Raw genomic sequence first — 27,494 nt, forward strand, 5'->3', positions numbered from 1 at the left:
AGTGAAGTCAGTCTAGATTGTGAAGAGATTTTGGAAAACCCTGGCATGACTCAAACAAAATCACCAAAATGAATTATCAAGTTATTATTCCATTGGGAATACTTAAAGTTCTTCATTGATTGAAACAAGTGTAAGGCCATTTTGTGATAAAATTAGTTTTCAAATGCACGTCCTTTTCATTATTAGTATATGGATAATGTTCCATAGGTACCTCATAGACTTTGGGATTAATAAATATGTTTGGGCATTCTTTGGGTGTATTTACTACCCTCTGTTCCTCACCACCCCATAATAATGCAATTGATTGTCCAAGATGCATAAACTTACATCCTAAAAGCAAAAAAAAAACACAGTAGATGTGTATAACAGAAATAAAACATAGAAAATGCTGGGAATAGTCAGTCGGTCAGGTAGTTTTTCATCTTTCTCTACGACATAGAGATAGGCCATTCAGCTCATCAAGATAACGCTGGCTCTCAAAGCAATCCCATTTCCCTACTTACTTCCTTTCTACCTGTTCTCTCTCAAATGCCCATTAACTCTGCCTTAACTCCTTACCACCCACTTATCCCATGGGTAATTTACAGAACTAATTCACTATACATCGTTGGGATGACGGAAGAAAATGGAATATCCTAGGGAAACCCAAGTGGTTGTAAACTGCACACAGACAGCACCCAAGGTCAGAAGTGGTAAAAGCTACATCTTATTTTGATGACATTTCTAAGAAAAGAACAGCAGCTCAACGATCTCTAAGGTTAACATCACAATTGTTCTCAAAATGAAACTTTCTCTCGTAAGGCATGCTACCTCTTCTGCCAAGTAACCCCTGCATTTTCTGCTTTTATCTCTAACCTATTGCAGCAGAAATCAAATACTATTTGATGTTCCTTGGATCATCTGACTAGTAATCAAGCACACGATTTCTATATCTGAAATATGTATATAACATTTATTAATGTCTAATATTTTCTTTCGTCATTTTAGTATATGGGTGTTACTGGCAATGTAGGCATTTATTGCTAGTCCCTAATCAATTTGAACTTCCTAGATAATTTTTGTCAACCACACCGACATACTGATTTATAAAATGCCAATGTAAAAATACTAATAGGATGCATAGTTCCCTGGTGTTTTCCCCCTTCAAATTAGAAATAAAACATTTGTGATGCCCTCCCCCCGCTTTATTTTTCTATCTTCCGTTACTCGCAACGACATTCTGAAGATTAATCTTTAATTCCGTTGCAAATAAAAGGCTGACGTGCCGGGTGGATTTCGCCAAGCCTGATCAGTATGCAAAAATCCAGAATGGGAAATGTGAAGGTGAATGTGGGATCTGAACCCCCAACTAGTACACGCACGGTCACAACGAGATGATACTAACCAAAGTGTTTCAGCAAGTGTTCGAAGTCCGGACTCCCGTCCCCTTTCACCCACTGTTGTCTGCTTCCCCAGTCAGCTGTGAACTCGGGTGACAGAACGCATGGGTAATTAGGAAGCAGAAAATCTCGGAAAAACTCAGAGTAATTCAGATCATGTTTGCGTAGGTAATCGAGTCTCCGACCTTTGTCAAACAGTTCGTAAGAAGGCCTTTCAGTTTGGAAAAATCTAAGTGCTGTGTTCAAAGTTTCCTTGTTCATATTCAGAAATTGTTTTCGCTTAACGCTTTATTTTCAAATGATCACCAATAATTCTTCAGTAAATCCTAGTCTTCCTCTCCGAAGCTGTGAATTTTCATCCGTGAGATATATCACTAATAATAGTCTTTAGATGCAAATATACATCCGCTTGTTCAAATAAATATCGGTATCAGTATTTAAATTGGTTTATTTTCTCTATCCTGACACCTGCAGACCAACAAGCGCTTTTGTCTTGACTGATCCAGGTAGTGAAGTAAGGTTTCGGCTACGATTGAATTTTCACTGACGGACAGCAAATGGGCCTGCAGAACGATTACATTTAATTACATTATTAACAGACAGGTCCGCAAGCTCTCATTCCAACACGCTCTGATCCAGGGGAATTGATGCCCCACACCCATTGCAGGGAACAAGCAAATTAATGCCCTTATTTGGTATCCTAAATCGTAGCTACAGCCCGAGATCCCTCGGCTTCTGATGGCGTGAATAAAATATCAAGAGACTCCCCGCCATCAAACAACACAGTCTACCGGCGAACCCATTACCATGTGACACTCGGCGGCTGAGAGCCCGAGGCGCGGCCTAGAGAACGTGACCGGACAGGAGCAACGTCATCGTGGGCGGAGATTGGGGTGAAGGCGGTGCCATAAGGAGGGCGGTGCCGTGAAGGAGGTTTGATTGACAGGGTGAACGATTGGCCTGAGTGGAGGGTTGGGAATGATTGACAGTCTGGGCGAGTTATTGAGAACTTGCTGCAACGCTGAGGGCGGGAATTGGAGTGATTGATAGGGTAAGAAAGCCAATGAATGACTGAGGGAGAGTCTAACGCCGTTGACACCAATAATAGGGAATGATTGACAGCGGCCTTGGTCTGGGATGATTAACAGGACACATATAATTGATGTCGGGGGCGATGCAGGAATGACTGACCGATTCAGGTGAAAGATAGATATGCCATATGGGCGGGGCTTGTCGTCATTGACGAGGACGGGAAGAAAGAGAATGACGTATGGGTATGTGAATGATTGACAGGCCGATGGGAGGGGTGTTGCTGGAGCCTCGGCCGGGCCGGACCGGACCGGACATGTGGATGTGGTTGCTGAGCAAGGGGCGGTGCTTGTGGGAGAAATAGGAACTGATACGATGGGGTAGTGCCTGCGATGGTCAGTGAGCGCTCTCAGGTGGGCAGACACGGTTTGGGTTCGGCGGCGGAAAGCTGTCCGTTTTCAACCTCGGGGAAAGGAAGGGTTTGAGCCTGGTACGAGAGACAGGGGGAACGGGTAATGTTTTGGCCGCGGCTGAGGCGTTTTGAAGGGGCAGGAGAGTTGGGGGACTGAGAAGAAAACGGCCCCTAGAGACTCGTGAAGAGAATTTCTAGGAGCAGTTCTTAAAATGTTTGAACAATTATTACCCAATTGAAATAAGTGTCTTGATGAAGCCCAATTGAAGGAATTATTCTGAGATAAACCCGCAGGGACCATAGGAATATCCTGGAAGAAATCTTGCACTGGAAAACACTCAGAAGTGAATCCTGCAGACAGTATGTCGGAGTAAAGGCTATAACGAAGAAGCTGAAGGGAATAAAATGGAATAGGTTGACAAGCACAGATCGCAGGGAGGCTGGTGATTGGGTTGCATAGGAACCAGAGAAGGTAAAGCGAACCTCACGGAACAGCCAGCAAGGAATAGACCGAATAGAACCGGAAAGTTTTAAAAAAATCAGACATCAAGAAAAGGTTGTAAAGAATATAATCTTGTAAGGTAATATAGAAAGGTGACTGAACTGGGGGCAGGAATAGGAACTTCAGCAAAAGAATGCACGGAGGTAAGCAAGCAGTTTGATAATGGGAAGTACTGAGTTATAGAACGGCGAAGATTGTTATGCAGATAGAATGCGTAATGAGAATGAGAGATTTTAAGGAATAAATTCTGAGCTTAATAACTCATTGATACAAAGGGAAATTTCCGAATTAAAACGCGAAAAACTATTGAAACAAATAGAGGATATTCCGCACTACCGCAAAGGGAAGGGATGCAGAGGTAAGCAGTGGGGCAAATAATCTTGATTCAGAAATTATGCTAAGATGATTTAGTATGTTTTGTGTTTGCACTACATATATTTCAGAGATTCAGGTTTTGGGGAGATGATTAGAGTTTGGTTGGTAGAGAGAAAATGTTACTAGATGAAAATAACTTTCAAATGCATTGATGCTAGATCATGTAATATATCTATTTTAATTGTTTTGAATATACAATATTTCCCCAAAGTATGAAGGTGCTTAATCATAAAATTTTACTGTTAAAGTGTGTATGTGTAATGTTCAAGTAAATTTATTATCGAAGTATGTATATGCCGGACCATATGATAGAGGAGCAGAATTAGACCATTCAGCCCATCAAGCCTGCTCCAGCATTCCATCATGGCTGATCGCTGATCCCAGATCCCACTCAACCCCATACACCTGCCTTCTCGCCCTATCCTTTGATGCCCTGACTGATCAGGAAACTAACAACTTCTGCCTTAAGTATACCCACGGAATTGGCCTCCACCACAGTCTGTGGTAGAGCTTTCCATAGATTCACCACACTTTGATGAAAAAAATTCCTCCTTGTCTCTGTTCTGAAAGGTCGCTCCTCAATTCTGAGACTGTGCCTTCTACTTCTGGATACCCTCACCATGGGAAACATCCTCTCTGCATCTACCTTATCTAGTCCTTTCAGCATTCAGTAGGTTTTAATTTTTTTTCTCTCCCCCCCTCTCTCCCCCCCTCTCTCCCCCCCTCTCTCCCCCCCTCTCTCCCCCCCTCTCTCCCCCCCTCTCTCCCCCCCTCTCTCCCCCCCTCTCTCCCCCCCTCTCTCCCCCCCTCTCTCCCCCCCTCTCTCCCCCCCTCTCTCCCCCCCTCCCAAATTCTTCTAAATTCCTATGAGTACAGGGCTGCCAAACACTCCTTGTATGTTAACTCCTTCATTCTGGAACCATACTTGTGAGCCTTTTCTGGACTCTGTTCAATGTCAACACATCCTTTCTGAGATAAGGGGCCCAAAACTGTTGACAATACTCCAAGTGCAGCCTGACAAGTGTCTTATAAAGCCTCAGCGTTATCTCCTTGCTTTTGTATTCTATTCCCCTTGAAATAAATGCCAACTTTGCATTTGCCACCTTTACCACAGACTCAACCTGTAACTTAACATTCTGGGGGTCTTGCACAAGGACTGCTAAGTCCCTCTGCATCTCTGATGTTTGAACCTTCTCCCCATTTAGGTAAGAGTCTGTACTATTGTTCCTTTTACCAAAATGCATCATCATACATTTCCCAACACTGCATTCTATAGGCCACTTTTTTGCCCATTCTTCCAATTTGCCTAAGTCTTGCTGCAATCACATTGCTTCCTCAACAATACCTACCCCTCCATCTATCTTCATATCACAAGAAAACTTTGCCACGAAGCCATCAATTCCATCATCCAAATCATTGACAAACAATGTGAAAAGTAGCAGTCTCAAAACTGTCCCCTGAGGAACACCACTAGCTTCTGGCAGCCAACCAGAAAAAGCCCCTTTTATTCCCACTTGCTGTGTCCTGCCTGTTAACCATTCCTCTATCCATGCTAGTATCTTTTCTGTAACGCTCTTGTTAAGCAGCCTCATGTGTGGCACCTTATTGAATGCCTGCTGAAAATCTAAGTAAATGCCATCCATTGCCTCTCCTTTGTCCATCCTGCTTGTTACTTCCTTGAAGAACTTGTAACAGATTTCTCAGGCAAAACTTCCCTTTACAGATAGCATGCTGACGACTTAATCATTGGTCTCCAAGTATCTCGAAACCTCATGCTTAGTGATACACTCCAATGCGTCCCTAGCCACTGAGGTTAGGCTAGCTGGCCTATTATTTCCTTTCTTTTGCCTTCCTCACTTCTTGGAGAGTGGCGTAACATCTGCAATCTTCCAGTTCTCAAGGAGCATGCCAGAATCAAGTGATTTTTGAAAGGTCATGACCAATGCATCCATTATCTCTTCAGCAACCTCTCTCAGGACTCTGGGACGTAGTCCATCTGGTCCAGGTGACATACCCACCTTAAGACTTTTGAGTTTGCTGAGCACTTTTTCCTTTGGCAATGGCACTCGCTCTTGCTCCCTGACAGTCACGGACCTCTAGCACACTTCTAGTGTCTTCCACAGTGAAGACTGATGCCAAGTGCCCATTAAGTTCATCTGCCATTTCTTTTGTCTCCCATTATTACCTTACCAGTATCATTTTTTCAGTGGTTCGGTATCAACTCTCACCTCCTTTCTACTCTTCATATAACTGAAAAGCTTATAGTACAGTATCCTGCTTTATATTGTTGGCTAGTTTGCACTCATATTTCATCCTTTCCCTTATAGACTTTTTTCTTGCCTTTCGTTGGATTTTAAAAGCTTCCAAATCATTCAACTGACCACTCACTTTTGCTACCTTATATGCCCTTTCCTTGGCTTTTATGCAGTTCTTAACTTCCCTTGTCAGCCATGGTTGGCTTCCCCTGCTGTTTGAGAACAACTATTTCTGTGGGACATATGTATCCTGTGCCTTGTGAACTATTCCCAGAAACTTCAGCCATCTCTGCTCTGCTGTCATCCCCACCAGTGTCCTCCTCTGATCCACCTGGGTGAGCTTCTCTCTCATGCCTCTATAATTCCTTTTATTCCATTGTGAAACTAATACATGTGACTTGTGCTTCTCCCCCTCAAATTGCAGTATGAATTCAGACATAATATGATTACTGTCTCCTAAGGGTTCCTGTACATTAAGCTCCCTAATAGGATCTGGGTTATTACACAACGCCCAGTCTAAGAAAGCCTTTTCCGTAGTAGGCTCAAGCACAGGCTGCTCTAAAAAGCCATCTTGTAGGCATTCAACAAATTCCCTCTCTTGTGATCTGACACCCACCTGATTTTTCCTGACTCCCTTGCATATTGAAGTCCCTCATTACAATTGTGACATTACCCTTATTGCATGCCTTTTCCAACTCCCTTTATAATTTCAACCTCACATCTTGGATACTATTTGGAGGACTATATATGATTCCTATAATGGTTTTTTTTTAAACCCTTACAGTTTCTTGACTCTACCCACAAAGATTCAACATCCTCTGACCCTGTCACCACTTTCTAAAGATGTAACTCCATCTCTTACCATAGAGCCACATCATTGCCTATGCCTTCCAGTCTGCCCTTTCAATACAAAGTACATCTTTCGATGTTAAGCTCCCAACTATGGCCGCCTTTCAGCCACGACTCAGTGATTATGTACTTCTTTGAGATTTATTATCTTGCAGGCCTGTACTGGAAAAAATAAAGAAATACAGTTGAATTTGCAAACAAACTATTCATAAAACAAGGGCTGATGACCAATCAACATGAAAAAGAAGATAGACTGCAAGTAATACTGAGAACATAAGTTGTAAACTGTCGTTGAAAATGAGTCTGTAGGTCATAGAATCAGTTCAGAGATGTGGTGAGTGAAATTATCCTCACTGATTCAGTTGGCTAATGGCTGTAACTGTTCCTGAATCTGTGTGGGATCTAAGGCTTTTGTACCTCCTGTCTGATGGTGGCAGCCAGCAGAGAACGATAATTAGAAAGTTCAGGAAACTTAAGCTATGAGCAACTGTTCAAGTTCAACACACATCCAATTATTCTAGAAGGGACTTGGTGACTTAATGGACCCTTTCGAAACATGAAAAGTCAAGCCACTGAGGAAATTTTGGTACAGTAAATGTGACCATTGAAGTAAATTGTATCAATATTTATACTATTTAAATTTGTTTGTTTAGGGATTTGTTGGATTTGGGGAATGGGTGAGGATAGTTGTTGTGCAATTTTAAAAAGTCTTGTTTTACTGTTTTCCAGAGCCTTGTGAATTTTTGCCAGAGAAAGATCAGTCGGGTTGGTACAGTGCCTTGTAAAAGGATTCATCCCCCGACCCTTTGTTCACATAAGGTATTACAATCAGGAATTTTGATCAATTTAACTGCAAATTTTTATGTGAATCACATGTTCCTCTTTTTCCACAGTAGAACCCCCAAAAGACTGGGGAAAATTGTAAAGCATTATAAACTAAAAATCCAAAAAATTAAATGTCAGCAGTTCAAAAGTATTCATCCTCCTTTGCTCGGTACTGAGTTGAATCACCTCTCACAATTATTGCAGCGAGTAGTCTTTTTGAATAAGTCTCTATTAGCTTTGCACAATGTAGGAGCAAGATTTACCGATTCTTCTTTGTAAAATTGCTCAAGTTGTGCCGGGTTAGTTGCGGAGTGCTGGTGGACAACAATCTTGAAGTCTTGTCGGAGATGTTTGATTGGGTTAAGGCCCAGACTCTGATTGGGCCACTCAAGGACATCAATCTTCTTTTGAAGCCACTTCATGTTTGCTCTGGCTGTGTGCTTTGTGTTGTTATCCTGCCGAAAGATGAACTTTCTCCCCAGATTAAGCTTTCTGACAAAGGGTTGCAGGGTTTTATCCAGGATATCTCTGTTTTTGGTAGCATTCATCAATTCTGACCAGATTTCAAGTCTCTGCTGCTGAAAGGCATCCCCCCAGTATGATGCTGCCTCCACCATATTTTACAATAGGGATGGTGTTACCTGGTGGATGTGCAGTATTAGATTTGTGCCACATGTACCACTTAGTGTTGTCAAAAAGTCCGACTTTAGTCTGATGACCTCAGACTATATTCCACACCTTTACAGTACCTTCTAAGTGATGCTTTGCAAAGTCTTTACAGGCAAAGATATGATTTTTTTTTAAAGCCAGGGCTTCTTCCTTGCCACTTTTCCATAAATACCCTTTTTGTGCAAGTCCTTGGAGATTGTGGAGCCATTGTAGCCGTTAACTTCTGCAGCATGCTCAGTGACTGTTGGCATCACGGTAGCCGCTCTTACAAATGCCATTCTTCTGTGACTACTAAGAGTAGAGGGCTGGCCTGACTTGGGCAGTGTGGCTGTGGTTTCATATTTTTTTCCAGGATGGATTTGCACTGAACTCAGGAAAGTTCAGTGCCTTTGCACTTGTACCCTTCCTCAGATTCGTCTTTCTCTAGCTTGCCTTGAATGTTTTTTGTCTTCATTTTGATTTGGTTTGTTGAAAATCTACCATACTGTTGGACCTTGCAGAGATAGGGTTATTTATTTAGGTGATCTTCCCAGTTTTTTACATTAACAAATTGGGTGAGTTGGTAAGGTAATATACAGTATTGCACCTGAGGAAAGCAAGCGTACTAATTACAAAGGGAATGAATACTTTTTCAGTCTCTCAATTTTGGTTTTTAATTTTTAATAAATTGTTGACAGGTTTTGGAATTTTCTTTTGATTTGACACACCCAATGTTTTGTAGATTAGCTGAAAAATCCTGCTTCAATATATTGTAACTTTAGAAAATGAGACAGTAAAATGTGAAAATAGTTGTGAGAGATGAATACTTTTTCAAGGCAATGTATGATGCAGGTTTTGCTGATGTCTCTTTGTGATGCAAATTCTGAATTCCATGAAAGGCTTAATATTTTTGTAGGTTGTTCTTGTACTTGAGAAGAAATTGCCAGATACCAGAAATTCAGAATTTTTTTTTTAAAAGAAAGCAAGAATGCTTATTTGGCCTTTTAAGCTGATCTATGGTTTCTTCTAAATGCCAAGCAAATTTCATTCCCTACTTTTTTTTGATTCTCTAGATTTTCTTGCATATATTGATGTACGACCTCTCTAGAAGGGGCAGCAGCTACTGTAATGAACAGAGACTTGTGCATCCATTCGTGGCCTGGTTCCTACTATCTACAGAGTGAGAAGCGATGGGTTTATGGGAAGCTCTCACTCACACCATACCAGTTGGCTTTCACATCTGACAAAGAAAGGGTCACTCTGATCAGCTTCAAACTCTCTAGCATCACTGGCATCAAAAAGGAAACATCCAGCTTCATATTTAGCTCGCTAACTGTGCTGGTGGGTGATGGTGAGAAGCACTGGTTTAGTTCACTTCAACCCAACCGAACGGTGGTGTTCAATGTTCTTGAGCATTTCTGGCGTGCACAGCTGCTCTCGTCAGAAGGAGAAGAGATGGAGGCTGACACCAGGCCCATGTCAAAGGGCAGGGAGTTGATCAACCTGGCGTCCAGTTCTCAGCAACGCTTGGGAGACACAGCCAAAGTGCTGCATCATCAGGGTGAACAATTTGATCGCATCATGAAGGGGCTGGACAAGATCGAGTCAGACTTGGATGTAGCAAACAGGTATTCTGGCCATTTTGTTCATTGCGTGTGTGTGGGGATGGTGAGATTTGAGTTTAAGATGTATGTCAGTGTAAGTCACAAAAAAGGAGGCCAGGGATGCAGTAGTTTATGCCCCAAAAGATGTGGTTAATTAAAGGAAACAGCTTTGTTCCACGTGTGTGCGTGTCCTTGAGTTGATTTCTAAAATCTGTAAATGCACATTAAAATGACGGAAAGATCCCTTCTCCAAACTTTTCCTAAAAATAAAATCTACTTTGGGTCACCAACTATTAAACCCTTTTGCATTGCATCTATTCCTTACAAGGAAAATGAAACTTGCATCCAAACTAATTCCAGTCTTGTACAACTTGCAATTGTATTCTGAATCCTCCTTATTAATTGTGACACCTTATCTCTGTAAAATACAATTCACCAAGAAGTTACGGCTCTAACCTTGCAAGTCTCTCATTCTGCTCTATGATAGGAATCTGACCAACTGGACCATGTGCTCTTGAGTTCCTTTTCTATTTCTCTGATTCAACATCAATTCCTTCTTTAAAATACTCCCTAAAACTTGCTTGCTCATCTCATTTGCTTCAGTGTTCTTCATGTATATTCTGAGAAACAACTTTGGCTCTTTTTTTCACATCGGTGGTACTACATCAATACAAGTTGTTGTCTGGCATTGTATGAGTAGTGTGTTTTTTTTTCTAAGCACTCTTGTACCTGAAGAATGCACATGGGGTTACAAAGAAACAGCTTGCTGTACACCTGCTTCTGTGCAACTCAATACATGTGTAATGTAATCAATGTTTATATTTGAATGGAAGACCTAGTATTTTGGAGTTATGCCTGTTTGGATGAGGAAATTCAGGTTTGTTTCACAGTGCTAGATAAGTCATAGAAAAGTACAGACGAGAAACAGGCCTTTTGGTCCATCTAGTCCATGCCAAACCATTTAAGCTGCCTACTCCCATCATCCTGTACCAGGACCATAACCCTTCATACCCCTACCATCCATATACTTATCCAAACTTCTCTTAACCATTGAAATCAAGCTTGCATGCACAGCTTGTGGCAGCAGATCATTCCACACTCACAGCCCTTTGAGTGAAAAAGTTTCACCTAGTGTTTCCCTTAAGCTTTGCGCCTTTCACCCTTAACCCATGACCTTTGGTTGTAGTCCCACCCATTTGGGGGGGGGGGGGAGAAGCCTTGTTGCGTTTACCCTATCTATACCCTCCATCAAATCTCCACTCATCTTCCACATTCCAAGAAATGAAGTCCTAAGGGATTGGATACTGTCACTGCTTGGCTAATGGTTACATTCGAAATGCATTTTGCCAATGAGCATGATATTTTTCATATATTTTAATTTGCAACAGAAGCCCTGCAGGGCGGTTTCTGAACTAGTAATTCCTCCATTTTATAGGGACTGGATATGGCTAATCAGAATTCCCCAGTGACTGGAAATCACCAGGGAGCATGTAAGAGCAGCTGTATGGATTAAAGCACAAACACCCATTTGTTTTAGTCATCTAGGCGCTTCAATTGGGTGTCTCACATTTTAATCATTTTAATTGTGTGAAGCTGCCACGAGCAGAATTTGATGGCAATGTTAAAGCATCTGTTCACTTTTTGGAGACAGCACTTTGTCAACTGGTTGTTGCCTTTTTGTGTATGAACTTTAACAGTGACTATTAGATTACTATTCCTCTGAAGATGGGAATCCTTATCAATGTAATGGTGCCATCATTTATCAAAAGCTTAACTGGATGAACCATAAAAGGAGCAAGACAAAAACTGAGTAGCCTGCAGAAAGCAATTTGTCTGAAATTCCAAAGCTTTTCCATTATCTGAAAACTTGTGGAAAGTGAGATGGATTACTTTCCAATTGAGGTCAGTTCCAACAACTTGAGGCTGAACGCAACTGAGCACAAAGCAATCAACTTGATGTGTACCACATCATTCATGCCAACACTGGCACAATGTGAATACAATATATAAAGCCCACTGCATTCATTTTAAATCTGTGATTTCTACCATCACAGGATAAGTGTAGTAAGTAAATGGGGACAGCATCACTTATGGGGTTCCCTCCAATTTACATCTCTCCCTGATTTGGAAATATCACCACTCCCTTGTGGTTTCTGTGTCTAAGTACTGGAGCTCCTTGCCCAATAGCACTGTGAGAACCTCCCCAGAAGGACTGCAGTGGTTCAGAACTTCTCAAGGGAAGTTGAGAATGGGTAAAGGTTGCTAGCCTTGCCTATGGTCTGGTATGTCCCTTACTTGGTTACTCTATTCAAGCTTGAAGATCAACCCTGCTTCAATAAGGTATATAGAAGAGAGCATGTTTAAAGAAGCACCAAGTATAGCTAAATGAGGTTCCAATATGAATAAAGCTTGCTCTGTCATTTATCAAGAAGATAGCTGATCTGATTGTAACCTCAGTTCCAAGTTTCTGCTTGCCTCTTATTCTCTCACTTATCAAGTACCCATCTACCCTGATCTTAATATATTCAATGACCTGCTTGTGTGGCCCTTTGAGGAGGAATTCCAAAGACTTGCACCTGCAGAGGAAAAATATTCTTTAAATGGCCATCCAAATTTTAAGCAATATTCCTTAGTTCAAAATACTTCCAAACGAAGCATCCCTTCCACCACACGTCCTTTTACAAGGCGGACTGATTAACTACCATGTTTGGCAGAAGTGCCAGCTTCCTCCTGCTATGATTCACGCTGTCACAGAAATGAGACTTCAGACAATTCCATTTACTCTAGAAACAACTGAGTATAGTAAAGGCTAATTCTAGCTATTATAGCAAAGAATTGAACTTTGTCTCTGACTAAGCTGATCTAATATAATAACAATATGGGTATCTGTCTGACAGTGTTGAAAGTTGTCCAGCTCTGTGCTCTATACATAAAGCAGGACAAATCCAATTTAGTTAATTACCATTTAGTAAATCGCTATCAATAATCAGCAATGGAAGGTATTATTGGTAGTGTTTTTAGTGTGCTCTGTTATCACGAAGACATCCTAATAGCCTTGGTCCAAATGTACACTACCGAGTTACATTTTCAACTCACTATTGAGTTTTCTGATTTTGACATCAAGGCAGTATGCAGCATTCTGTATGCCGAGTAAAACTGAAGTCAGTGGGTATTAAAGGAAAAACACTCCAAAAGCAGGAGTCACACTGTACAAAGGAAGATGGTTAATCATTCTATTTCACTGCTTCAACACTTTCATTACTGCTGTTGAATCCCTTCCAATTCGCACATTATCGTAGCTTCGATATACGTCACTGTTTCATCACTAGATGTAAGTTGGGAAATTTCCTTCCAAAAATAATTGTAAAGGAAAGCCTCGCATGCAGTACTGCAGTAGTTCACTCACCACCACCATCTTGAAAGCACCTGGGGCTAGATAATAAAGGCTAGCAAGGCCAGCATTCTGGAAAACAAAACAGAAAAAAAAGCACATGCCTCTTTGAGGAGAGAATTTACTGAATGGAAATCATTCTTGCTCATCTAAGTACTAAATGGCCAACCCTGTCCTGAGATTGAATTTTGAGCTAGGGAAGTGGCTTCAGCATTTACTTTTTCCTATATATTTTTGTAGAATTATTTCGTACAAGTTCTCCTCATTAGTCCACCCCTCACACTTGGAATCCATGAGATGTATTTGCTTCTTTTGGCAAAGGGGCTGAAACCATACACAGTGGTTACAAGATTATGGGCAGATCATATAAAGCAGTGGTATGTAGCAGCCACCCATAGAGAGTACTACATCTTTGGAAAGACTATACACTGGATTCTTCGACAGAGAAGGTTTGTTGTTCAAGAACCAACAGGGAGTAGTGTCCGCAGGTCAGTGTGGGAGAGTAGGGCCAAATGGTCTTTTTCCACACTGTATGATTCTGGAATTTTCTTTCCTGGAGAGTTGGAAAGACAGAACTCATTGAGGAAATAGGTTTCCAGTGGAGGGAAAGGACTGGGCTTATTAGTAATGGTCTCAATGAGTGGTGGGGCAAGCTTGAGAGACAATCACCTACCTGTTATTTTCATATGCTCATTATGGCTGTCCCAGTTAAGCTTTTGTTTATTAATGTTGAGGACTTGGTAACAGTGCTTTTGTAGGTTGGTTAGTGTTTAGATAGTTGTCACAAATTTTCCTTGCATAATTCAGAAATCAGTACCCAAAAATGTAAGATATAGATTATAATTCATTCTCACAGCGTTTATGTTGGAAAAGTTTTTTTTAAAACATGCATTTCTTGCTACATGCTCAAATGACACAGCACTGTGGACTGTGACTAGAGTCATAAAGGTACTATGGCATAAAAAAAGGCCCATTGGTCCATGCCAACCTGATCTTTTGCCTAGTTTCATCTACCCACATTTGGGCCATATCCCTCCAAACCTCTCCCATCCAAACTTAAATATTACATCTGAACCCTCATCTACCACTTCCACTAGCAGCTTGTTCCCCACTTGCACCACTCTCTCTGAGTGAAGAAATTTCCCCTCACCTTGAACCTATGACCTCTATTTATAGTCTCACCCAACCTGAGGTGAAAAAGCCTGTATGCATTCACCCTATCCATATCCTTGAAATTTTAATATACTTCAACAAGATCTCCCCTTATCTCCTATGCTCCAGGGAATGAAGTACTAACCAATTCAAACTTCCGCTCTTACTCAAGTCTCAGCAATATCTTGTACATTTTCTTGTTGCTCTTTAAAGCTTATTGTTATCTTTTACATGGGTAAGAGAAAACAGTACTCTAAATGCAACCTCACCAATGTCTTGTACAACTTCAACATAACATCCTGACTTCTGTACTCCCGATTTATAAAAGCCAATCCGCTAAGAGCTCTCTATACCGAAGTTCTCTGGACTGGGCAAGTTCTGACTGATTGGAAGATGGCAAATGTCATGCCACTGTTCAGAAAAAAAGGATGTGGGAAGCAGGCAGGTAGGTATCGGCCAGTTAGCTTAACATCTGTAGTTGGGAAAATGTTTGAAGCTATCATTAAAGAAGAAATAATGAGGCATCTGGAAAGAAATGCATCCATCTGGCAGACGCAGCATAGATTTAACCAAGGCAGGTCCTGTTTGACAAACTTACTGGAGTTCTTTGAGGATATAACGAGCGCAGTGAATAGAGGGATCAGATGGATGTTATTTACTTGGATTTCCAGGCGTTCGATAAGGTGCCGCATAAAAGACTTATCCATAAGATAAGGATGCATAGAATTAGGGGTGATGTATTTGCTTGGACAGAGGATTAGTTAACTAATAGAAAGCAGAGAGTTGGGATACTTGGGTGTTACTCTGGCTGGCAGTCAGTGGTGAGCGTTGTGCTGCAGGGGTCGGTGCTGGGCCTGCACTGTTCACAATGTGCATTAATGATATGGAAGAGGGGACCCAGTGTAGTGTATCTAAATTTGCTGATGATACTAATTTGAGTAGAAAAGCAAATTGTGCAGAAGTTACAGAGAATCTGCAGAGAGATTGACATAGGTTAAGTGAGTGGGGAAGGATCTGGCAGATGGAATGCAATATTGGTAATTGCAAGGTCATCCACTTTGGAAGGAAAAATAGAAGAGCGGATTATTACTTAAGTGGTAAAAAATTGCAGCATGCTGTTGTGCATAGGGACGGGAGTGCTTGTGCACGAATCACAAAATGTTGGTTTGCAGGTGCAGCAGGCTGTCGAGAAGGCAAATGGGATGTTGGCCTTCATTGCTAGAGGGATTAAATTTAAGAGCAGGGAGGTTATGCTGCAACTGTATAGGGTACTGGTGAGACTGCACCGGGAGTACTGCGTGCAGTTCTGGTCTCCTTACTTGAAGGATACGCTGGCTTTGGAGGTGGTGCAAAGAAGATTCACCAAGTTAATTCCAGAGATGAGGGGGTTAGACTATGAGGAGAGATTGAGTCGCCTGGAACTGTACTCACTGGGATTCAGAAGAATGAGAGGAGATCTTATAGAAATATATAAACATGAAAGAGATAGATTAGGTAGAGGCAGGAAAGTTGTTTCCACTGATAGGTGAGACTAGGACTAGCGGACATAGCCTCAAGACTTAAGGGAGTAGATTTAGGATGGAGATGAAGAGGAACTGCTTTTCCCAGAGGGTGGTGAATCTGTGGAATTCTCTGCCCAATGAAACAGTGGAGGCTACCTTAGTAAATATATTTAAGATGCGATTGGATAGATTTTTGCATAGTAGGGGAATTGAGGGTTATGAGGTAGGTAGGTGGAGATGAATCCATGGCTAGATCAGCCATGATCCTATTGAATGGCAGAGCAGACTCCATGGGCCAGATGGCCTACTGCTCCTATTTCTTGTGTTCTCTTTATTATCCTGTCTACCTATGATACGATGTTTAAGGAATTATGAATGTGTATTCTCAGTTCCTATCTACAGCACACCTCAGAGCCCTACCATTCACTGGGTAAGTCCTACCCTGGTTTGCCCTGCTAAAGTACAACACTTCACATTTTTCTGCATTGAATTTCAACTGTCATTTTTTGGTACATTTTCCCAGCAGGTCAAGAACACATTTCAAGCTTTGATAGCCTTCCTTGGGATCCACCATGCACCCAATTTCAGTGTCACGCACAAATTTGCTGATCCAGTTTACCACAATAGACAGCAGCGATCCTTGTGGCACACCATTAATCACAGGCCTCTAGTCAGAGAGAGATAACCGTCTGCTACTGCTCTGGCTTCTCCAGCTGAGCCAATGTTGGATCAAATTGACAATGCTAACCCATCCCTCTCCTGTCTTAAAGCTATTTTTTTTTTTAAACTTCACAACTGCCATGCTAGTTATAAAATGAGTCTGTACAAACCTTTAGCCCTTCAAGTGAATGTTTAAGGGTTCCTTCAGTGTCATTATGCATTTGTAGCGCTCCTCATGGTTCAAAAGTTTGTATGAGATTTTCATGCATAGAAAAAAAGGTATGAAGCTTTTTAAAATGGTGGAGAAGTTCCAGAAGCAAAGGTAACATACCAGTGTTTATTTCATTGGCACTAGCAATTGGGCCAAGAGTTGAGATTCCACCAGTCTGATTTGACTTTTGATTGCTGTTTGAAATAGAGTAGCAAGTTACTGAGACTGGTATATCCAATGATTCCAGCAATACCAAAACCCAGGGTGGTTTTAAAATGTGCAGAAGGGAACTGCAGGCCAAATGCTGACAAACCTGGTATGACAGACTCAAGTTTCTGTAGATGTCGTTGATAAAGTAATGGCGATGGAAATTTGAAGGCCACAAGGATCTTGAAAATAAAGCATAAAACTTGTGTTGCCTTGGGCAATATATTTTCATCTTTTATATGAGCAGCTTTTTTTGCCCTCTATTTTTCATTTTACCTCAATGTGATGTTTTGCAAGCTCAGTTGCATAGTATATATCTTGTTTGCCCAGAAATTTCAGATTGATGACTTTCCATCTGAAATGTAAGCTAATCAGATTTTTAAAATCTCTGCTCTTTATGATTCAAATATAAAAAGTACTTTTGCTTGACTCTTGTTACTGTGAAGCTTGTTACTTTTGTATTTCATTGTTGTCAGCACTGCAATTATTCATTTCTGAGGGAGTTCACCAGATGAACTAAGACTAGAGCAACATGTAGGCTCAGTTCACGAAATTGGTTTTCTTCCTGTACGATATTAGTTATACATTTCTGTATTTACAGCAAACCTATGACTTCCCAGAACTAATTTTTGTCAAACACCGATTTATTTCATTCAATTTTGCATGTTGTATTCGACTCTGGTCCAATAGTATAAACTACTACTAAGTTAATAAACATCCTAAAAGTAACCAACTTAAGTTCTGTAGTTGACACTTAAGAAGCTGTTGGCTTGCTGTATCAGAATTTCTGTTAACTTGAAATAATACATATATTTCTTGTGTGCTAGACTATTAACTGAGCTGGAGTCTCCACCGTGGTGGCCTTTCAGCAGTCGCCTCCGAAAGAGTCAGCAGGAAGTGAAGGATAAGCCAGAATCTCTGCCTTCTTCACAGGCTTTTGGAAAGGATGGCTTGATATTAAAAGTCCCCATCCTTTACTCCCAGGGTCCAGACGCCAACCTAAAACAGGGTACACTCGCAGTTCTTTGCTCAGGTTTGGAAATTAAGGATACAAATGAGCAGCTTGTGCACAAGTACTGGCGGGAGGATATTGATGATATTAAAGTGCAGAATCCTTATGAGATCGTTGTGCGCCAGAGGTTTATTGGGAAGCCTGACATCTCGTTTACATTGCAGTCTGCAAGGATGACTGATGTGATTTCCATTGTAGAGATCCAATATGCCAAAAAAGTGCAATTTAAAGAGGACCTGTTAGGACTCTTCAGACCAGAGGACTCTTCTGTTTCAGAGAACCTTGGCATGGGTAGCTCCTTATGGAATGCAGGTATGGGAAATTAAATTTCTCAGATACCACTGTTACTGCATTTAGGATGACACAATACAGTAGTAGTGCTGAATGTGAAATTATTGTCAAGCATGCAACTTACAAGAATGTTTAAAGGCTGAAGAAATTTGTATTCATTGCTGTCCACTGTTTGTGCACAGGGTAATCAATTGGATCTGTCTTGCTTCATTTTTCCATCATTATCTGGACTACAAGTAATTCATTGAATTTTCATATTATTTACCTTTTTTTGCGTGTGCCTGCGTGCGTGCGAGTCTGTGCGTGTGTGTCTGCGTGTCCGTGCGTGCGTCCGTGATGATGTCTTTTTTCATGGCTTTTTACAAGGCGCAGAGAGAGAGAGAGAGACTGTGTGTGGCATGCCACTCCTCACACAGACATTTTCGCAGTATTTTCTCTTTAATTTATAAGGTCGAGTTGCAATCTCGACACTGAACTTGGCACGGATGGAAAGCGTACTCGGGAGCAGACCTGACTAGTTTCGAACCAGGGAACCTCTGCTCCCGGGTCCGGCGCCGATGTCGTTGCGCCATCAGCCGGCTCCATATTATTTATCTTAAGACTCATTCATTGAAAACTAATGCACAGGCTCAAAGAGCTTTCTTGTTGGCATTAATGAATGCTCCTAACTGCAATTTTGTTGATTAAAAATTCATTAAATCATTGAATGGTGTAGCACAGATAGGTAATGTACTGCACATCATCTCTGTCACCCCGTTTGTAGGATTATCCAAATAATCCACGTCCCTGTTTGCTTCCCAAAATTCTATAATTTTGTTTTGTTCTCCCATGTTTATACAATTATCTTTTGAAAATTACTACTCAAAATTTAGTCAACACTTTCTGGATTCCAAGTTGCTGTCTGTTTACAAAGAAAGTTTCTTCCTATTACCTCTGCTGCCGTTACCAATTACTTTAAATATGTGTACTTTGGAAATTGACTTTTTTGTCATTAGAAACTTAAATACTTTGGCCTCTCTACCTCTCTCTGCAACTGGATCCTAGGCTCATTGATAGATCCCAGTCAGTTGGATCAGTGGTAACTTTCCTCCTTGCTGATAATCAACAAATGCACAATCAAGACTGCTTGCTGTACTCTCTCTATACTTATGACTGTGTGGCTAGGTACAGCTCAAATAGCATTTATAAGTGTGCAGATGACACCACCGTTGGTACAATCTCAGATGACAACTAGGTGTATAGGAATGAGATGTTTGAGTGGTTTCATGACAATAACACTACACTCAACATTGGCAAGACCATGGAATTAATTGTAGTCTTTGGGAAGGGAATTTGACGCCAGTACTCAAAGGGGTTGCCAAGGCGGCCAGCGAGAGCAAACTGGAGGAGAGGCAGTACTCAGTGCCGATGCAAGGTGGAAGAAAATGGAGGTGCACAGCCACCAACCCCGGATTCGGGATGGCACCCATTGATTGACTGACTGACTGACTCAAAGGGGACAGCAGTGGAAAGGATAAGTAGCTTCAAGTTCCTGGGCTCAACAGATTGATATTATCATAAAGAAAGTATGCTAGCAGTTCTACTCCATTAGGAGATTAAGGGGATTTGTTGTGTGACAAAAAAATTGCAAATTTCCATAGATGTACCATGGAGAGCATTCTGACTGGTTACATCATAGCTTAGTGTGGAGGCTTCATTGCCCAGGATTACAAGACCCTGCAGAGGATTGTTGACTCAGATATATCACTGGCATAATTGTCCCCACCAGTGAGAACATCTTCAAGCGGTAGTGCCTTAAGAAGTTAGCATCCATCACTAAAGCCTTTCCTTGCATTTCTTGATGTATAATGCTGGGAAAAGCAGAAGATGCAGTACATTAGAGGTTGAAGAACGAAAGCCTGTAAGAATTTATAAACTATAACCTGAAATTATTCTGTAATTGTGGTGCAGTGGAATAAGTCAAGAGGGGAGGTGCTTAACGAGCGGTGTTTGTGTGGTTCTAGTTGGAGTGAAAAGGGAATTTTGGAGAAGTTTGTATAAATAGACAAAGTAGGAATAAAGATCTTTGTGATGATGGAGGCATTTTGGCTATAAGTAGAAGCAAACATTGATGGGCAGGGTGTGAAAGGGAAACAGACACACACACACAGCCATTAAGCAATATAGTGGATTTTAATACAACTTTTGAAGCAATATTCTTATTGTATACTTTTAATCAATTTTATATTTTTTTTCAGTACTCTAGGTTTTGCATTGTGATTCAGAATGAAACAATATATTCTTCCTGTCATTATAGATTACTTGCTTTTACGTGAATTGTATGTACTTTTTGATCACTGTTTTCAGTTTCTTTTCTCTGTCAACATTAATCAGTGCTAACAGGTAATTCTGCTTTTTACTGCACCGTTTCATGGGATTGGTTGTATTTTTTGTGTCTAAATGACCACCGGTAGGCACCACTAATCCAAGTTGATTCTGAAATCTTTAAATACCCATTTGCTTTTATTTCTCCAGCAACTGGCTTCTTGGATAGGGTAATGCATCCTGCTTCAGCAAGCGGTGGACAAATGTCCCAACAGGTGTGTGAGCAGACAGTCTCAGAGGCTGAAGTTCAAGAGCTGAGACAGGTAAGTGCATTCCCCAAGATCTTTTCTGTTAATAGATTTAATGCTATGAGATGGAGAGACCTGTAAACTAACCCTAGTTATTATTTGTGTACCTATTGAATCACTTTGAATAACATTTTTTTAAGAAATTGTAGTAATGGTGCCAAGTTTCACAATTTTACATTTAGTTCACGTGAGAAAGTGATGACATGAAAGTGTCTAGATAAAGATCTGTGATCCAGAAAGCACAGAGTAAAATTCAAGTGTGACTGTTTGACTTGACTGCCTACTACAGGTGTCGCCCCGCTTTTCGAACGTTCGCTTTACGAAACCTCACTGTTACGAAAGACCTACAATAGTACTCTGTTTTCGCTAACAGAAGGTGTTTTCACTGTTACGAAAAGGTGCGCGATAAAAGGCAGCGCGCGCCCCAAGCAGCCGCTCTCCCCTGAGTTCGGAACTGCATTCTCGCCGGCATTGCTTAAACACATGCCTGTGAGCAGCCGTTTGCAAGATGAGTTCTAAGGTATTGGAAAAGCCTGAAAGAGCTCGTAAGGGTGTTACACTTAGTGTAAAACTAGACATAATTAAGCATTTTGATCGTGGTGAATGAAGTAAGGACTAAGTGAGTTTGGCTTGTGGAAGCGGATGAAGATGATGTCAAAGAGGTTTTGGCATCCCATGACCAAGAACTGATAGATGAAGAGCTGATGCAATTGGAAGAGGAAAGGATAACAATCGAAACGGATTGAGTAATGATAAAGTACGACTTTAATTTTGAAAGGGTATGTAGGTTTAGGGGATATTTGCAGGATGGTTTGAGTGCTTACAAAAAACTGTATGATAGAAAAATGCGCGAGGCTCAGCAGTCAAGCAAGCCAGCCACAGCAGATGTCGAACCTCGACCTTCGACATCGAGGCAGGCAGAGATAGAAGAAGATGAGCTGCTTGCTCTAATGGAAACAGACGATGATGAGGTGACACCCCCGTGTCCCACCACCCCAACACCCAGGCCGCGGACAGATACCGATTCGCGGAGAATGCAGCGGTAGCCGGGAGACACACAGCACATCTTTAAGAAAGAAGCCAAAATAAACATGCTAATTAATTAGGTACCGCCTGGCACATAATTAATTAGCTTGTTTATTTCAGCTTTTTTCTTAAAGATGTGCTGTGTGCCTCACAGCTACCGCTGGACCCCTGCTTCGCGGCAATGTATTGGGTTGCTGCCCGGAGGGTAGGGGCCACTGCACCACCCCAACCTCCGACTCAGCCTAACACACCATCATCAGTGTGCTCAACGCTGTCCCAATTTCGGTAAGTGATACTACACTGTACATACATTATTTCTACTTTATATCGGCTGTGTATTTTTACGTGTTATTTGGTATGATTTTGCCGATGGCGCTTGTGTGAGATTTTCACTACAGAGAACAGTTCAGGCAATGATTGTGGAAAAGTATTTCTACTTTATATAAGCTGTGTATTTATCATATCATTCCTGCTTTTACTATATGTTACTGTTATTTTAGGTTTTGTGTGTTATTTGGCACGATTTGGTAGGTTATTTTTGGGTCTGCGAATGCTCCCAAAATTTTCCCATATAAATAAATGGTAGTTGCTTCTTTGCTTTACGACATTCCGGCTCATGAACTGTTTCATAGGAACGCTGTACTTTCGGATGCAGGGGAAACCTGTATTTGTGCTCACTACTTGCTATTATCTGTTTGTTGTGTAAAGAAGCTTCTTACTAGATTATTGGGATATTCCAAGATAAATTAGATTAGTTTGAAAGATCAAGAAAGGTTATGGGGAACTGGCACAAAGAGGCAATGGCTCCTGGAGTAGGTCAGCTTTGATCATATTTAATGGTAGGACAGGCTGTGGAGCTGAGTAACCTATTGCTCCTGTTCTGATTTTATATTTAGTTAGGTGTTGAAACAGGACATTTTTTTCACCATTTAACAAAGCAGAGGGGAGAAAGGAATTTTAGATCACTTTATAGCCTTTTCATTGTGGTCAAAAGTGGAGAATGTCAGGTCTGGCATGATGGAGCAGCTAAATGAAATTAGCATTTATTCGTTTTTTTAAAAAAGAGAAATGAGTAGCGTAACTGGTAAGTCTTCAGAACCTATTGATTTGTGTCCCAAGAAATCAGAAGGAGGTGGGTATGGAGTTAATGAACATCCATGCCAACACCTTGCAAAATTCCATTGAGTGTGGATTGGTTCTCACAGTTTGAAAGATGGTAAATGTAACCACACTATTTCCCTCATTACTGACAGTTTGCTAACTAGTTTAGTTTCCATTCTTCCTCCTTTCAAGTTTATTGTCATGGGTATAGATACTCAAGGTATAAACCATGAAAATCTGAAATTATTTGAATAATTTATGTTTGTTAGGTTTGTAGTGTGCTGCAAAAATCAGATTTTCGTGGCATTTATACCTTGAGTATGTATACCCATGGCAATAAACTTGAAAGAGAGAGAATGGAAACAATACTAGTTAGCAAGCTGTCAGTAACGAGGGAAATATTGGAATCTGCTATTGAGGATGTATTAACAGAGCAGTTAAAACCGTTTTAAGATTGGGCTGAGTCAGATTTGGGAAAGGAAAATCGTATTTGACAGATCTGTTAGTTTTTTTGAGGTTGTGACCAGTAGAGTAAAATGATACCCAATGGACGTGGTGTACTTGGAATGCCGTAACACCTCACATGCTTATGAAATAGAATCAGAAGGTTCAGAATTGCATTAACATGCCAGTGTTGATTGAAGATTAGTTAATGGACAGAAAATGGAGAGCAGGAATACCACTGACCGCCTCCATCTGGGTAGTAAAAATTTGGATTAACAATTCATAAATCAATAACCAAAATATCAGAGATAAAAAAATAAAATCCACACTCAAGGAATTCACTTGCTCGCAAGCACGTGTGATTATTGGGGGTGGTCATGGGGAATAAAATGTAAATCCAGTTTTTTTTTTCCAACTCGTGTAGATTGCATGCACAGATGGCATGGCTTCATTTTACAGAAAATCATTTTCTAGGAATGTAACTTACCACCACCACTCATCTCATACCTCTCTCCTGTAGCTTTGGATTGCTTGTTAGCTCATTTTTGGATTAGGAGGTTGTAGCTTTTTTGTAGCTATAGGCTCTGATGCTTGGTTTTAGTTGTTTATGACGTATATCAATGATTTGAATGCAGGGATCATGTGTAACAAATCCTGGTTTACAGATTCAAAGCTGGATTGTAGTTGGGAGAATACAGACAAAATATATGTGTGTTAATAGAATAGACAGTTATCTTTATTGGAGACCCTGGTCACAGATGAGTTTGATAACTGAAAGCTATTGTCAATAACGAAGTCTAGATGCTGCAGGTGGTTGTCTGATAATGTGATGACGATATTATATACAGCGTTAAGTAAAAAAACAGTCCTCTTGGGTGGATTCAAAAGATGAATTAAAATGCTAGTTTGTTCTTTCTCCAGCTTTAATTTTCCATCATGTTCTTTGTGTGTACTTTATTAATTTTAGTTCTAGGTTTATCAATTTATGTGAGGGGAAATTGATAAAACCAGACACTAGAGGGCTCCAAATGCATTCTTTTGGTGGACCTGCTGAGAAAACTGAACTCTTACGGGAGTGCTGTAAATTTCAGCTGGTTTTTAGGAATTTCTTCCCATTACTAAGTGACAAAAGCACTATAAAAATTGTCATGTTTTTGGAATTAATATGTGTGCCCAGATCTTGGTGCTGAGCTGGTCCTCTTCACTTCTATAGTTAAAGATAAATCTACAGTAGATGCTTAAAGAGACATCAAATATATAAACCCCCTTTTCAGTTCCTCCAGTGAAAATCACATCTCAACCACTAAGAAGTTTAAACACAAGAATACTGGAAATCCAGAGCAACACACACAAGAGGCTAGTGGAATTCAGCAAGTCGGGCAGCATCTATAGGAATGAATAAACAGTTGTCGTTTCAGCATGAAACCTTTCAGGATTAGAAAAGGAGGAGGAAGAAACCAGAATAAGAAGGTGGGGGAGGGGGAGTAGGACAAGTTAGAAGGTGATAGGTTAAGCCAGGTAGGTGGGGGAGGGGGGATGATGTAAGAAGCTGGGAAGTGGAAAAGACAAAGGGCTGGCAAAGAAGAAATCTGATAGGAGAGGAGAGTGGATCACGGGAAAGAGAAAGGAGGCGCACCGTGGGGCAGGTGAGGAGAAAAGAGGGAATTGAAGAGTGAAGAAGGGGGAAGAAGTTACCGGAAGCTGGAGTAGTAGACGTTCAGGTTATCAGGTTGGAGGCTACCCAGACAGAATATGAGGTGTTGCTTCTCCACCCTGAGAGTAGCCTTATCATTTCATTGTTTACTCCCAGCCGTTTCTGGTATCTTCAAGCCTGAATGCTTGAAACTGTAGTGAGTGAATAGTTCTGAATTGTCTTACTGTTTAATTGTCGCCAACTACATTATCAGTGACAATTGCTTTTTGAACACAAACATGCAATCGATGTTTTTTAAAAATTCTTTGCTCAAAGCACGGTGTTGCATCTATGGCCATACAAGTGCACATGAGTGATGCTAGTTAGAATCTGTTCAGCAACAATCTCCTGCTCCAGTTAAGCGGCATAGTGTCCCAAATAAATGAAGGGAATCCTGGAAATTTTCTTGATTAGTTTTTTTTCCCTTTAAGAGGTGTCCCAAATAAGCAGCTGCCCCAATTAACCAATGGCCCAATTAACCAGAATCATTGTAGATTCTTTACCCAAGTCCCATCTTTAATACATTTCAGAATTTGACTTCCATAAAGCCCATGCTCAGGCTTGCACCCGTTATTCTCCTGAAAATTTTCTTGGCTTCAAGATGTAAAGGTCCCATATTCTGGAATTATCTTCTCTACCTTTCTGTCTACTTTTCCTCCTCTGCTCTTATCATCCAATCTCATTTGTGCTTTTAATTTCTTTTCTCCTTCAGCCATGTCTCACAAAGTCTCTTGAAATGTAGTACACCAACATAAGGATTCAGCTGTAGCATGTTATGAGGTGAATGAATAAGGACCATCAATACCAGTGTGATACTGTGCATATGTGTTAATGCACCTAATGAAGGACTTTTTTTATTTCAGGTTCTACGGAAGCTGAAGAGTATCGCGCTGGACACAGAGGCTGAGCTGGAACGCCAGAATGAAGTGCTGGATGTCATAGGTTCTTCAACAGACCAAGCAACATCCCGGATAAACACCAGTCACAGACGAATACGGAAACTTTTGTAGGAGTTGAGTGACCAACTGGTACTGTGACCCTCTCCATCAGAATTTCAACATATGGAAAGAATGCTTCAGGATGGCGATCAGTGCTGTGCTGAGTAGCACCTGTGTTCACCCAGTTCCTACAGGCATGTTCCAACTGTAACTGGCACAGGACTGTTAACATTTCATGTAAACTGTTGCCACAGTCTGTGGCCTCTGTGATGTTCTGCTGTCTTGCCTTCAAGAGGTCTCGCCACTGACACATCAATATCCAAAGAGATGCCAGAAAAATGCTCGTTAGTTTAATAGTCATTTTATAAGACTAGCTAAAACGATGCGAAAGCTTGCTATTTACAAATACAGATGCTGTTCTGTCATTTGCAAAATGTAGTTTGTTTAGAATCATGGCTGTAATTATCTTTTTAGTATTATGAAGACTGATTATTTTCCCTAAAAATATAAACAGAAGTGTTCCTTGAGATAGCTTACCTGTCTGCATGCAAGTTTACAGTTGACACTCCGTGACTGTTGGTATGTCGTGCAGTTTAATGCTCTAAGTGTACTGCCATGGTGTTGCTTTCTTCTTGGGTTTTACCTGGTCTATCTCGCCCTCTACACTTCAAAAGAATGTACCAATAATGGCTCATAGGCCATGCCATGCTTGACTGAATCATCAGGGCAGTAACAAATCAGTGATCAGGAGCGTGGACATTTATCATTTAGTGGAGGAAAGATGGAAGATTTGAGCATAATTAGGTGTACTTGAGAGGGAAAGATGGTAACCAGCTTTGAGATTTAGATGTAATGGGAAAGAACCTTAAATATATTGTTAGGTCAGTTTTTAAAGCCATATTTTTTGCAAGATTTATCAGCTGGCACATTGGTTGAATTCCATCTTGGCTACACTGGTGGATGTAATTAGTCCCTGCCTAGCTTGCCTTTCTCCACAAACAAAAAACCAACAATTCAATCTGTTAATCTAACCAGACCTGTAAGTTTGATGAAGTCTCGATAGCTAACTGAAAATGTAATACAAAAGTTAAGAACATAATGTCAGTGGGATTTTGATAAATGGACAGTGTCTGAAGACATGCACTCTATGAACTTGTATTTTGCTTGTTGTGGGTGGGGGAGAATAAAGTAGAATTACTGATTGTACAGTGTTGACAAAGTACTGATTACAATTCTGCAGTGTCATTGGTAACAGTACTAGTAAAGCAACTTATAAAGAATTGAGTATATCAACCAATGCATTAAAAAAGAATTAAGACTCTCCAAGTATCTAGTGTTTTGGTGCCAATATGCTAAATAAACATTGTAGTATTTAA

General features: G+C 40.8%; 2 protein-coding genes across 8 annotated transcripts in view; one reads left to right on the plus strand and one right to left on the minus strand.

Moving 5' to 3' along the window:
* jmjd4 (jumonji domain containing 4) overlaps positions 1-2,229 on the minus strand; it is a 55,966-nt gene extending 53,737 nt beyond the window's left edge. For all 3 annotated transcript variants that reach the window (XM_072260039.1, XM_072260057.1, XM_072260049.1), the window contains exon 1: positions 1,385-2,229. In XM_072260039.1, the coding sequence (XP_072116140.1) occupies positions 1,385-1,640 (256 nt within the window). In that variant the 5' untranslated portion in view covers positions 1,641-2,229. The remainder of the gene's footprint in view (positions 1-1,384) is intronic.
* Positions 2,230-2,559: 330 nt separating this feature from the next.
* snap47 (synaptosome associated protein 47) lies at positions 2,560-27,494 on the plus strand. 5 transcript variants are annotated; one of them, XM_072260079.1, is made up of 7 exons: positions 2,561-3,680; positions 7,531-7,620; positions 9,348-9,902; positions 17,829-18,010; positions 18,212-18,325; positions 20,819-20,931; positions 26,044-27,494. In XM_072260079.1, exons 3-7 carry the CDS (start codon positions 9,403-9,405, stop codon positions 26,188-26,190), a joined length of 1,056 nt encoding a protein of 351 aa, XP_072116180.1. In that variant the 5' UTR covers positions 2,561-3,680; positions 7,531-7,620; positions 9,348-9,402; the 3' UTR covers positions 26,191-27,494. The 5 variants fall into 5 exon arrangements, with proteins under 5 accessions (XP_072116190.1, XP_072116180.1, XP_072116159.1 ...); XM_072260089.1 differs by lacking the exon at positions 18,212-18,325 and having other exon boundaries at positions 2,560-3,680; XM_072260058.1 differs by having other exon boundaries at positions 17,829-18,325.

Source organism: Mobula birostris, chromosome 1 (assembly GCF_030028105.1).
Source record: "Mobula birostris isolate sMobBir1 chromosome 1, sMobBir1.hap1, whole genome shotgun sequence".
NCBI classification, from domain to species: domain Eukaryota; kingdom Metazoa; phylum Chordata; class Chondrichthyes; order Myliobatiformes; family Myliobatidae; genus Mobula; species Mobula birostris.

Bases quoted from the DNA above. Each gene is read 5' to 3' on its own strand.
- snap47 (XM_072260058.1), top strand. From the start codon at position 9,403: ATGAACAGAGACTTGTGCATCCATTCGTGGCCTGGTTCCTACTATCTA. The intron at 18,326-20,818 runs GTATGGGAAATT...TTATTTCTCCAG, and splicing joins TAGCTCCTTATGGAATGCAG to CAACTGGCTTCTTGGATAGG. The intron at 20,932-26,043 runs GTAAGTGCATTC...TTTTTATTTCAG, and splicing joins AAGTTCAAGAGCTGAGACAG to GTTCTACGGAAGCTGAAGAG.